This window comes from Larus michahellis, chromosome 3, assembly GCF_964199755.1.
Source record: "Larus michahellis chromosome 3, bLarMic1.1, whole genome shotgun sequence".
Lineage (NCBI taxonomy): Eukaryota > Metazoa > Chordata > Aves > Charadriiformes > Laridae > Larus > Larus michahellis.
The window spans coordinates 72495480-72508799 of NC_133898.1; the positions used below are offsets into that span (position 1 = coordinate 72495480).

The 13320-nt window shown below is 38.3% G+C and overlaps 1 protein-coding gene across 13 annotated transcripts in view; it reads left to right on the forward strand.

Moving 5' to 3' along the window:
• PTPRK (protein tyrosine phosphatase receptor type K) overlaps positions 1 to 13320 on the forward strand; it is a 417492-nt gene that overhangs the window by 385925 nt on the left and 18247 nt on the right. For 5 of the 13 annotated variants that reach the window (XM_074580776.1, XM_074580767.1, XM_074580764.1 and 2 more), the window contains 7 exons: positions 1133 to 1293; positions 3442 to 3477; positions 7550 to 7734; positions 9501 to 9588; positions 10596 to 10672; positions 10866 to 10883; positions 13009 to 13045. In XM_074580776.1, the coding sequence (XP_074436877.1) occupies positions 1133 to 1293; positions 3442 to 3477; positions 7550 to 7734; positions 9501 to 9588; positions 10596 to 10672; positions 10866 to 10883; positions 13009 to 13045 (602 nt within the window). Of the gene's footprint in view, positions 1 to 1132; positions 1294 to 3441; positions 3478 to 6389; positions 6562 to 7549; positions 7735 to 9500; positions 9589 to 10595; positions 10673 to 10865; positions 10884 to 13008; positions 13046 to 13320 lie in introns of those variants that run through there. The other 8 variants (XM_074580766.1, XM_074580770.1, XM_074580772.1 and 5 more) reach the window with 4 other exon arrangements.

Below are 13320 nucleotides of genomic sequence, written 5' to 3' on the forward strand. Positions count from 1 at the left end.
CTGCACTGTGTTTTAAACATACCTTTTCAAGAACCCAGTATTTTCGGTGATGATTGTGTCTCTCCCACGTGGTGTCAGATTTATCCAAATAAGCAGGTTGGCTATCTGTTATATTGCAGTCACAGCTTCAGATGAAAACAGGGAGATTTCAGAACAGTCTAATGTATGTCACAGGTTCCTGCAGAACCAAGGTGCACTTCGTGCTGCTCTGCATGCTTCCTACTCCTTGAGATATATGCTTTAAGAGTTAGTAGGCTTTAAGTGATAATTAAAGTATATAGTCTGCTTCCATCTGACTTCTGGAGACAGTGAAAATCACTTCCAGTTCTTCATCAAAAGGAAGGAATTGAGACATATTTCTGGAGCGTGCACTTTAAGGGCATTAGCTGTAAATTTGGAGGGTTTACTTGTGCAGATTAAGTTGCCGTTTAACTGTGATACACTGAGACTGTAAGACTGTTAATATCAAAATTTAAGATGTTCCCAAGCTGCATGAAAGAGTAAAGTGGTGAGGGGGGTTTTGCGTGTTTTTTAAAGAACCAAAGTTCAGTGTCAGGAACAAAGTATGGTATCGTGCTGTATCTTGTGTACTGAATGGGAAGAACAACTTTGAACATAAAAGGTAATATGAATCTGTATTGAATAATTATGTTTCTTTTGTTATTTCATAGTTTTTTTGACTAACAAAGTAATTTTAAAGGTTAAATGATTTCTTCCTAACAAGGCAAGCAAGGGGAATGAATTATCCATTTATAAAATCAAAACACAGATTTAAATGGAGATGGTTGATAAAACTGCATGCACAGATGCTTCTTATTTATCATTTCAGTTAAAATGTAATTATATTCCCTAATTTGTTTATATTAGTGTAATTACTCCACAGGAAAAAAAAGTATTACCAGGATACAGGAGTTAGCACTTCCATTGCAGCATTTGTGCGTGTACAGAAAACACACGGTCGTGACTCTTTCATAGCAGGGTGGATAGTTTTATCAATTTCACGCTGAAAAAGTTGTGCACAGGAAAATCAGCCAAACTTTTCAGTCACTTGGGATTATAGATAATGATTACTGTAGACATCAGTGTTCATCACATATTAAGGTGGTTTGGGTTTTTTTTTTTGGCTGGGCAGCAAACTTGCGAAGAAGCGCAAGGATGCCATGGGGACCACCCGCCAGGAGATGACACACATGGTGAATGCGATGGATAGGAGTTACGCTGACCAGAGCACCCTGCATGCCGAGGATCCCCTTTCAATCACATTTATGGACTCTCATAACTTCAGCCCCAGATGTAAGTACAATGGTGGTAGATACTCTGGAATGTAGGGTGAATATAGAAACATGGAAGACAATTCTACTATTTAAGGAAAATTGTTGTAAGTTCCAGGTCTTCTAGGAACACTGGTAAACCCAAAGGTTGAGTAGGGATGTTCGTATGTTATCCGTATTGGTATGTGGCCAGTTATTTTAATATTTACATGTACTTTCAGTATGCGTTGATATTTGTTCTAGGGAAAATACTACACTTCTAGAATATCTCAATTAAAATCTGAAATTGAGTTTTCCCTCGTGAGGATATTTAATACCAACGTGTTAAATATTACTGCGAAACACCATGTCTGTTATGAATAATAATATGAGGTCCAAATTAATTTCTTTCTTTTGGCAGTAAGGACATTATAACAGAAGGAAACCGACAATTTTCATTGCTGTTTGTGAAGTTTAGGAACAAGCTCGTTAATATATCTGCAAATTTGCTCTATATTTATATTCCTTTTTCATAGACTTGTCAACTGTCTGGTTTTGTCAAAGTTTGGCAGTTTGGGTTTCTGACTGTTAGGTGTCTGGGTTATAGCCATGTCCAGCACGCCTGCCTCCCAGCATCTGCACCATGCCTTGCACAAAAGCAAGATACTCCACTGGCAGACTCTGAATACCTCAAAACTAGTGTGTAAGTTACCAAAGGGACACAATTCTGCCCATGGAGCTGACAGGAACCTGACCTTCTCAAGGCCACACGGACTTGTGGCTTGGCTTTAAACAGATCTGAGCAGCCGGAGCTGCTTCTGAATGGCCATCTTTTGGGAATGGCACTTCATCTCCTTTCTCCTGCCTCCCATACTGCTTACCATGCTTCAGCAAAATACATCCCTGAAGGCTGTTAAGTTCCTTCCTGACTGTTACAAGGGAAATGGATTTTGGAGGAGGGCTTATCGCTCAGTTTACTGAGGCTTACCAAGCTGCAGAGTGCTAACTTTTAAAGGGTCTCATAACCAATTATAAATGGGAGTTTAGTATCAGCCTGTGAGTTTTTGTGCACAGTTTTGGCTGGAATAGTTTGAAGATTCTCCAAAGTTTGATGTCTTATTGGCATTGAAATTTGTGGAGGCAGGTTTGCAAAGACAGTTTGATTTGGACTAAGTTATGGTGGATTCCAGGCAAAATATCCATCAGGAATCTACGTGGTTATTAGTGAGCCGTGGCTGCCAAGCTTTTGAGCAGCCTTCCAGATGGACTAATGTGACGCCAGGAGCCCATGAGCCCCAGCCACCACAGCTGTCCTCGTTGGTTGGCAAAGAAATTTGGCATCACTGTTCTCCAACGTCCTAGGTATGTGATTTTTGGGGTGTTTGGAGGATTCAGTTCTCCTGACCATCATCTGTGCTAAGGCAAAGAACCTTCCAAGCTTCCAGGATTTCCTGCTGTGCGACAAACTTTTAGGCAGATTTCTTGTGAACTGGAGCTCAATTTTGTCACAGAGCTGTTGGTATTTTAAATTTTTGTTCCAGACTGGAATAAACACAAATTCTGGATTCTGCCATTTCTGTCTGAAACAGCGCATTTGTCTCTACGTGGTTCTAGTTGTGATAATGTATGATAAAATTCTATGAATTTTATTCAAACGTCTACATCTATGTATCTGTGATTTTGCTATACTCATTAAGAGCAATATCTTTGGCATTGCGCATAAAAAAGCTATTCACTGTAAATATGTATATATAATTTTTTTTAATTACTTGGAAGACTTTAAAGAAGTACCATTTTATTTTGAGATGAGCTATTCAAGTATTACATGAGAGGATGGGTTTAAAAAGAAAGGAGTTGGTTCTGTGAAAGTGAACCTTTATTGTGAAGCAAATGAACAATAGCGAAGGAGGAGCCCTTTCAAAAACTAAATTGCATGTAATGTCTTCTTTATTTCATTTCAGTAAGAATCTCTTTGCCTTTATCATTACATTTCTGAAGTCCAAAACACTGCCTTTCATTCCTCTTTTATTCAGCATGCTTTCTGGAACTGTCTATTCGTTCTGTTTTTCTGTTGTAACAAAATTAATGGGGTTTAGTTATCACTTGGTTATACTCTGAAGTATATTGTTTTTATTCTTAAAAATACAAATTGAGGGTAATGTGTTTCTTCATGAGCTTTGTTTTCCTACAGTGCCCAATGATCCACTTGTGCCGACAGCTGTGTTAGGTGAGGACCCTAGTCCTTCATTATTCATTCCTGCATGAGTTTTGTCTCCTTGCATGGTTGAACGTTGGAACAGCTTGTTTTATGTAAAAGATAGCTATGCAGTTGTCAGAAAATAACTCTACACTCAGTTTATCAAGTCAGAATTAAACTGACACTGCTTTTAGAATAAAGATGATTTTATGTTCTCGTTAAGAAGTTACTCCTAGTCAGTGCCAACTGAGGAGTAAATGAGGAAACAGGTAAACGGAAAATACTAAAACTTTTCTCCCCAGAGCATTAAAACTGAGTTCCAATGAATTGACATGTGAAACTAGAACTCTCTTAAAATATATGTAAAAATAAAATTCAGGTCCATATTAGTCTTAGTTGGTACCCAAAGTTTGATTTTCTAAGTAAGTAACAGGAATAAAAAGAAAAATAGAAATGGAAGAAATGCTGAAATACCCAAGAACAAGCAACAATTTCGTTAGGTTCTCTACAAATATTCCTGAATACCTATGTTAATTATATTTTTCAATTGATCTTAACTAGTAAGTTTTTCAACTCTGTACTTACTTTAAAAAGAAGAACATATGTTGGGAGTGGCCAGGGTGCTTATTTTTATGTTGCATCTAACACTGAGTGCACGTTTTAGACTTTTTTTAAAAAAAGAGATAAAAGTATAATTTATACCCAAGTTCTTGGTTTGATAAACACAATGTGCAGTATTGAGTTTCAGTCAGTTGCTGAACAGTTCAGACAGTTATTTGCCAGACTGTTTCTGGCAATCGATTGTCTATTGTGTTTTAAAAATCTGTAGCGAGGAGAATTTTACTTTTGCAGCGGCATGTTCCACTGCCTTGCTCCTCCTAAATAAAAATAAAATTCAGATCCATATCAGTATTATTTGGGACCTAGAGCTCAATTTTCTAACCGAGTAGTAAGTTCCTACTAACTGGGTGTTACTACTGAGTATTATTACTGCTCACTCCTAGTTTTTCCTAACTAGACTAATCTAGACTACATCCTCATTGCTGTAAATTGAACCATTTGCTTTTGAGAGACTCATAGAAAATATGGAGAACTAACACACTTCTGTCCTTTCAAAACAGTCTTTTACCCATTGAAAGGCTCACGCGTCCTCAATTGTCTCTCTTGTAGTTGAGTCAAAGCCAGTTCTTTCACTCGTCATCTCGTAGCTGGTGTTTTCTAAACTTGTTATCGTTGTTTTCCTCTGAACACTTTCCAACTCGTAGGTCGATCAGGTACAGTTCTTAGAAGTCTCAATGCTGAGCTGAGTAGAATAGGTACCCCCATGCCCTACTTGTAGTTTTCCTGCTACCTGAACTGTATTTTGTCCTTTTTATTGTGCTGGTGTTGCTGACTTGTATTGAGTTACCTGCTAAAATCCCAGTTATCATTACCCAGTCCATTACTCCATTTTGTAGTTACGCATTAGACTTCCCTTTTCCTATGCACGTTATATTGCATTCACTGTTTAATTCACCTTGTTGATCTTTGGATTGTCTCCCAAATAATCAAGATAACTTTGAAATCTGATCCCATGCTTGTGAAGTTCCTGTGGTGCCTTACTGCCCAGTGCCCTCTCCCATACTGTCAGGGTATTTTCTATCCCGTTGTACAAGTTGTGGGTAAATATATTGATAGAAAGTATATCCAGGAGGAGACTTGGCAGATCTTCATGTAAAGTGTCCTCTGAGACTGACAGCAAATCACTATTTGTGAGTAGTCTTTGGTCTTTGTCAAGCTGGGTATACTCACCGTGCAGGAGATTTATCAAGTCACGTTCTGCCCATTTCCTTTTGATAATGTTGCAAATGCCATTCTCTTGACTATAGTAGTGTCTTAGAAAGTTTGTAACCATCAGAGCAGTTAGATGCTGGAGCCTTCCATTTTGGGCCAAGGAAACCTAAGCAGGTGGTTTAAGAATTTTATGAGGGGCGGTGAAATAGCACCGTTGCCTGAAAGAGCAAAGGTTAGACTCAGTAATTCTGAATACTTACCAAAATTAGACCAATGGACTTATAGTCATAGAAAATGAGTCTTTTCTTAAATTATTCTAAGATCATCTTTAGCTTTATATCAGGCATTTACAAGCTACATAGATACTATCTGGTGATACTTCTCAAGCTATTTCTAATAGCTCATTTTAGGCTATAAGCATATTCCAAAAGTCAGTGTGTTCCAAAAGCCACTGCATTGTGGCAGACACAGACACGGGCAAGCAGCAAGGCTTGTGAACAGCAAAGACAAGGAATTAATTGAAGAACAGTTTAATAGTTCCTGTCTACATTTCCACCTACTGGTAATGGTGTTTTGGGCGTAATAGTCTTCTGGTATAAGCAAAGCAATGCTAGTTGGAAGAGGTAATATTTTTCATTGCATGGACTGAAATAGCGGAGAGAAGTAGACAAGCTTTTGTCACACCACGTAAAGGGGTTGGGTACCAGTAAGCTTGTTCCTTTGGAACTAGATCGTTTGGCCTACTCCATCTCCATATAGCCCTTGCTTGGCCCAGCATCACAGACCAGTTTTCCTCTGTTTTATTTAGAGATGAGCAAAATTTTATGGGCTCTAAATTATAGAACATGTTATTTTATATGAAGTTCTTATTACTTTGTAGCTGTACTAGGTTTCTTTTTCTTCGTGTATAGGTTATTAATGCTACTCTCCATTCTGTGTACATTAGCACTAAGTTAGTATGACAATTTTGCTTTTCTCAAGTCCCTATCATTACATTGATGGCATAATAATGTGGCCCTTATATTTTTAAAATGGCTTTCATTGTTACCTATTGTGAAGCTTTAACAACTTTTAATGTCATTTTCTTTAGTCATTTTCTGGTATAGTCCTGAAATAAATTTCTTATGTTCTGTCCACTCATTGTTTTTTGCTGCTTCAATGGGTTAAAGTGCCTATTACTGGTAAGTACACTGCGAGGAATGGGAAGAACTGCAAATCTTGAGGTGATTTGAAATGTGCGTGATTTAATACGGGTAACACTACAATAAAAAGTGACTGCTGCCTGTCACTCGCATTATTAGGCAGTTTAGTGAGGCATAAATGTACTGAAATTAGCAACTTGTGTGACTGTTCAAAGAATCGGGTTTCTTACTAGGAGATCTCATTTCACGAGGCATTAACGGAGTTTGCATTTTGGTGGAATTGTAGAAAATCCAACCCATGGGGTGTTCATTTTTTCCTAGAGTGTTTTACTTCCTAAGCTGGATGCTTTGCAAGGAAAATGGTAAACTGATTTTGAAGAAGCGTAGGAGGGGTCGGCTACCCACTTCTTATTTCAGTAGCTACTTTCAGGTTTCAATTAGAATTGTTCTTCCTCTGTAAATTCATTTGAACTGCTGATTGCTAATTTAAAAAAAAGTATTTCACAGAAGGGATTGTCTAAATGTGATTGCTTCATGCAGCTTTGACATTTGGTTTTGAGGATTGGTGTAGCATCAGGCATTAGAAGGGACTTCTTTGTTTATACAGAGCAAAAACTGCAGCTGAAATCGGGACACTCAACAGTTTCATTTCTCTACTAAAAGACCTGAGTTAAAATGACCACTGTGAAGTGCAGATTCGTCTTCCCAAATGGAGGTGGTGTTCTGAAGCGGCAGGCAGCATAATTGCTCCTCTTTTTTACTGGGATCTCAATTTACTCTTTGTTGGCTTTAGACAAATGATGTGCTGATACCACCACAGAGTTATTCTAATTTATTGTTTAAGGTGTAGTGTTGCTGTTGATACATATTAGCCATTAAAAAAGTTACTTTGGGTGATAGAGGCCGGAGTTCCCAAGTACATTAATGTCATAAAGTTTTGTAGCTTCAAATAAAATGCCCTTCAGACATCTTTATTGTAGGATGAAGGATTGCAAACTTTTGTATGTGTTTGCAGTTCAATTCCTTTATGTACTTCACAGTATTTATGTGCTGGCGAGTAAGTGCTTTGCGTTCTCAGAAATTAGACATGTTTTTGAAGGAAGAGGTTGAAAATAGATGTTGATATGTATAGCAGCAGGTGTTGCTGCCCTGCAGGTACCTAATGCATTGATTTCTTGTGAATACAGATGAAAATCACAGTGCGACAGCAGAGTCCAGCCGGCTCCTGGATGTCCCTCGTTACCTCTGCGAAGGCACAGAATCCCCGTACCAGACTGGGCAGCTGCACCCTGCCATCAGGGTGGCAGATCTGCTGCAGCATATTAACCTAATGAAGACCTCTGACAGCTATGGATTTAAAGAGGAGTATGAGGTGAGATCTTCAGTGGTGGGGTTTTGGTAGGAAAAATCCCTTTGGAAGGAGCAGCCTTTTGTTTGCTTTGCATTGCAAAAGGATGCAACTAAATGTCATGAACTTAAGTGAAAACCAGGTAAAGATAAGCAGGCGTAAGATTCCTATATACGTAACCCAAAAGTGAAATAGTGAGTGGAGTCCAATGGTTTGAGCCATTAAAAGTGCCTGGAGAAAACACTATCTGTATCCTCTAGCACATAAGAAGACATGCCCTGCTGAATCTTTTTGGCATATTGTAAGAAGTTGCCACCCTTTTGTCGCTGCTTCTTAGTCGAAATGCTGTAATTAGTTATGTGAGCTTTCCAAGCCATCTTCAGTGCAGATCTCCTGGATTAGGTTAAAGTAAAGATTTAACCTGGCTGTTGTAGTGGGAAGCACTGACTGGAAGCACTCTCATGAGTTATTATAGCATCTCAGTAGGGCAATACTGGGACTAAACTCCAGCTGAGAAGCAGTAAAGACGTGACGAGGGTAGTAACTTCTTGAAGTTCTAATTAGACCTGCCTGAGCATGTCTACTTACAACTTTAATGTTAAAATGGAAGCAAAAAATTCTGAGCACTGGAGGTAGAAGATGAGTACAGATTCATTTCGCTTCTGATCTCTGAATCGGTTGTGATTCTTTGGGATTAGAATATCAGGCAGGACACACAGTAAAGATGGGAACGGTACTGCCAAGGTCGCATGCAATACAGCTGGGTTTAAAATGAGTTTTCTCTGAGTAAGTAATCTCTTCTGACTCAGTTTTCAACCTTCTCTCCTTTCTGCAGCTCTCTCTACTGTAACATAAGAACTGGAATAAATAAATGTGTGGTTTTTAAAAGAATATTATTCTCTTTTCCTCTCTTTTACTTAAATACGCTTCGTTATGCTCTTCCTCACTTCAGGGCTAAGCCTAAGTGTCAACCACTGCTGGGGGGGAGGGTGGTCCCCTGATGCCGTGTTTTCCTACTTTCTGCTACTTCTGTTACCATACATGACATCTTTGCCCGGGCTTTGGCTTCTGAGTGTGCATTAAGGTTTTGTTTCCGTGGCTACTATGTACTTTCTGGAGGTAACTTACCCAGGTCAGGATAAGAGAACATCTGGAAGGAGAGAATAGCATAGACCTGCAACAGCTGTAAAATATCTACGGGCAATGAAGAAAAAGCCAAGGAGGAATAAAAGCTGCTTCTATCACTACTGGGAGATCAGACTCTTAAGAAGAGTTCATTAAATGTAGAATTATTTTGCTAGTGGCTAGAGGGAGGGATATAAGGAAAAACAACATGAACAATAAACATTGGCAGAAGAGGCTTCCCGATGGCTCTGTAGGAAGAAAAGTCATTTTACTAAGCAATATGAGGAACGCAATGTAATGCTGTAGTAAACAGGCTATATATTATGGTGTCTTGTAAGAAGGATGATCGATCTTCCTGTGTTTTCTCAGCTTACTGTTGTTCTTCCATAGCAAGGATATCTGAGCAAGTTTAGCCTTCCGGCGATTCCAGGATTTGAAATCCCTCTGGAGTCCCTCAGTGACTTGCCCATTGACCCGTAGCAGTCAGAGGGAGACATCCTCCCATCTTCTCTAGATATATTTCTGTACCATGGTGCCGCCTGGGTGACCAGAGCGGACGAGTAAAGCTGAGCTTGCTTTATGGTGGGGCAGTTCTTTTAAACTGTTATTTTTGGAGATAAATTAATGGTCAGAATGTTTTCTTTCGGAACATTTTTTATTTATAGAGTTTCTTTGAGGGGCAGTCAGCTTCTTGGGATGTCGCTAAGAAGGATCAAAACAGAACAAAGAACCGCTATGGAAACATTATAGCATGTGAGTATCGGTGTGCTTGGTTTGAGCGGTAGCCGTAGTCGTGTGTTACTCGTGCCATGCTCTCTCTTTCTTTACAAGCCTCCGGTGCCATACCTGCTTAATACCCCAAGCAGAGGAGGAGGACAGTGCCTTTTCCAGTATATTTTTTTTTTCGTTCGTCACAGTTCAACTTTCTTCCTTTTGTAACTCAGGCCGAATTTCGCATTTGCATCTCTGTTGTGCAAGCTGTGGTAAGCATATGACAGCAACAAGCTAGCACTCATTTGGATGTTAATTCAGTGGCAGTTTTCTACAGTTACAATTTATTTCAGGTAAATCTGACAGCTTCAAAACTTTTCTGCTTTATGTGATTACAGCTGATACACCTGAATAGCAGTTGTGTAAAACTGATGGTTAAGAGATGTGACTAAAATCAGAGGGTTCTGTCTCTTGGCTTTAGGTGTAAAGTTTCACTAGTTTAGATTCATCCCCTGGGATAATGCCATTTGTTACAGTTTTATAAATGCGATCGAACATGCAGGAATGAAGCTATCGGAGAAGTCCCTGAACGGGTAGAGTTACCTTGTCATCAGATCCAAAGTGCGTTGCTAACCATTGCTAACTTACTTTTTTAATGTCTCGATATGAGCTTAAGCAAGCTGGGGTCAGAAGTAAGGAATCAGTAATCAGGATTTTTGGTTTTCTAGATTACCGTCAGTGGAGCTGATTTTGAAAGGGACTTTGAGCAAGTAACCTGGTTTCTTTGTGTCTTTTTAACCACGTGTAACGGTGTGATACCTTTCAGCTACACTTAATGAAGCTTAATGAATATTTTTGAAGTAATTGGAGACTTCAGACAAAACAGTTCTTTGTAATTCTGTGTAAACACTGTTTTGTGTTACACAACTAAGAGTTGTGAATTGTAAGGCATTTATGCCAGCTAATTGTGGTTTTCTAGATGATTTACCGTAATATCTTACTTAAAAATCACACTTCAAAAAGGCACTGTAACCACTTGGTTTTTACAGATGACCACTCCAGGGTGATTTTGCAACCTGTTGAAGATGATCCATCTTCAGATTACATTAATGCCAACTACATAGACGTGAGTGGATTGCACAGCTTTCTCCCTCTCAATTTGCCAGCTTCTCTATGTGAAACTATTGCATGTTATGCCTAAAATTTATTGAAAGCTTTCTTTTATTAAGAACAAAATGTACACTTTCCTTGTTCTACGTCCTAGTACTCACTGACATTGTTGTGCTTTCTTTCACATCTGACTTTGGTTTGGGCTGTAGATTTGGCTGTACAGGGATGTAAGTACCACTATATGTGAATAACAGCATCCTATTGTAAATATTTGATATAGATATTGTTATTAATTACTTTGCTATTCGATTTTTATCACTAGATAATTATGCATGCCTCATCTAGTTTGTCTCATCTGTTCCTTTAAAAGATTTCCTTTTGTGTGAATATTTTCGGTACCTGTTTTGGGAAGATAATTTAGCCTTTTGACATAGCTCTGAATATTGTTAGATAACTCAGGTGAACCTGTCTGTTAAAGAGAATTTGCTGTTCACTTTTTTTTTTTTTTTGATGATGATGATGATGATTTTGGCCACTATCTTTTCTTTTCCCCTTCCCATTTATATGTGAGAAGCTGGATAGTGTGTAGTCACCTGAAAATGTGCCTGTGAAGTAGTCGTAATATACGTTTGGCAAAAGGGGAAGGATGATGGCCTGGGGGCGGGGTGGGGGGGTATGTTTGTTTTAACAACGATTTAGAAAAACATTATTTAGCTGACATTTGTCTTAAGGTGCTATCTTAGGTATTACAAAGTATATACACAAACATATATATATATATAAAAAAAGTATTTTAACACATTAGAAATTTTCTCACTTGTCCAGAAAACTTCTGAAGTTTGAAATTCCAATACAAATTACATTATAAATTAAAAAAAAAAAAACAAACAAACAACCTGATACAAACAGGAAATCTGAACAAATTCTGCCAGGTGTTTTGATTAACAGAATGTAACTTTTATCCAATTAACATATTAGGAATAAAGAAGGTGGTGTATTCAAAGTAATTCCGAAGTAATTCGAAAGATACTGGAATAGCCAGTACAAGTGTTTTTAAAATACATGACTGTTGTTAGAGGAAAGCTACAAGTTAAAACTGGCACTTTGCAATTTTAAAGTGACACTTTTACCTTCTTCTGGAAAGCATTACTGAGTGTAAAACAGTGTAGCACAGGTTCCACTTTCATAAATCTGAAGCTGGGGCTTGATCTTAAGGACTCCAGGAGAAATTTTTTAGTCATTTGATGCAATCTTGGTCTCTTGTAAAGCCAAGAATAAGATACTCAGAAGAATTTTCATAAGACCCAGGGGAGGATGCTCTCACTGTAGACAGCATAATGAAGCAGTCCATGGAAAAAGTTATAAACTCCTTGGGTCCTTAGTAGCATCTTGTGAATACCAAGAATCCAAGGACTCATGCTCCCCTCTAATGCAATACTTGAATCAAGTGGCCTGATAAAAGTGTAACCTAGAAAACAGTTGGACTTATTCTTTAACATTTGCAGATTGTGAAATTCTGTGTTGTCTTCTCCAGCAATACTACAGTTTCCTTTCTCTTTGTAGCGAATGTTGCTGGCTCTCATCAAAATATATTCTGAATGATTTCCTCAGGAGCAGAATCGCTTTGTCTTTTGGGTTTTATGCGGATGATTAATGCTGTACAGTACCACTAGTGTTGGCGTGGACCCAGCTAACTAGAAAGGCTTAATTATATATGTATGTGTATATACTTGTGTGTATCCTGTCCTGTATAATTGATGCACACTTTGTGCAGCAGTGCAAAATATTTTGCAGAAGATTTGATGGCAGTAGAACCTTGACTCTGCACACACCACAGTGTCCAGCTCTAGCGTGGGAAATGTCTGTCCCCAGTAGTTATGGCTCGGATACATACCTCTCTGTGCCTTACAATATTTCTCTGTTTATAAGAAGACAAAAGGTGTGTATTTTTTCATATCAGATGACTTGGGAACACACATCAACTATCGAGATAATCTGATGGCAAAGAGAGATCTTACTAAATTTCAAATAAGTGCCCCAAAGTATTCAGATGGGGAGATAGTATCAATAGAAGACTAATTTTTAGGCCCAAGGGACCCATTTAAAATACTCCTTCCCAGTACACTGCAATGTCTGTTCAAGTCAGATGTTCTTATTTCCATTTTATTTGTTGTCATTCAAACTTTTTCAGTATTAACCGTTTTTTTAGGTTTTGAGCTTCATGCTGCTCTTAAATATTGGTTTGTTCTGAAAACATTGTCTAAAGATTAGAATTCTGTAGTACCTTATGCTGTTATTTTCCCCTCTCTGTTAGTTATATGGTACTCAAACCAACTTATATTGGTGTTTTAGGGATATCAGAGACCAAGTCACTACATTGCAACCCAAGGTAAGAATCTGCCAGCATTAATCAAACCAAACAAGTGCTCTCTGTAGTGTGCAGCAGTGTTTTGGCAAAATGGAAGTAGATGAAAAGAAAGCATATCCAATATTGTGAGTTGTCATCTTGTGTTATGTTAAATTAACATAGCAAGTTCAGGTGGAATGTGAATAAATGCAAAAATTGCACTAATTTATCATGTTAATTAGCTATTGAGCAACTCTTTCAGTAATAAATTCAGCTGATAAAGTCAGAAGCTACTACTGTGATTTCCAATTATGGAA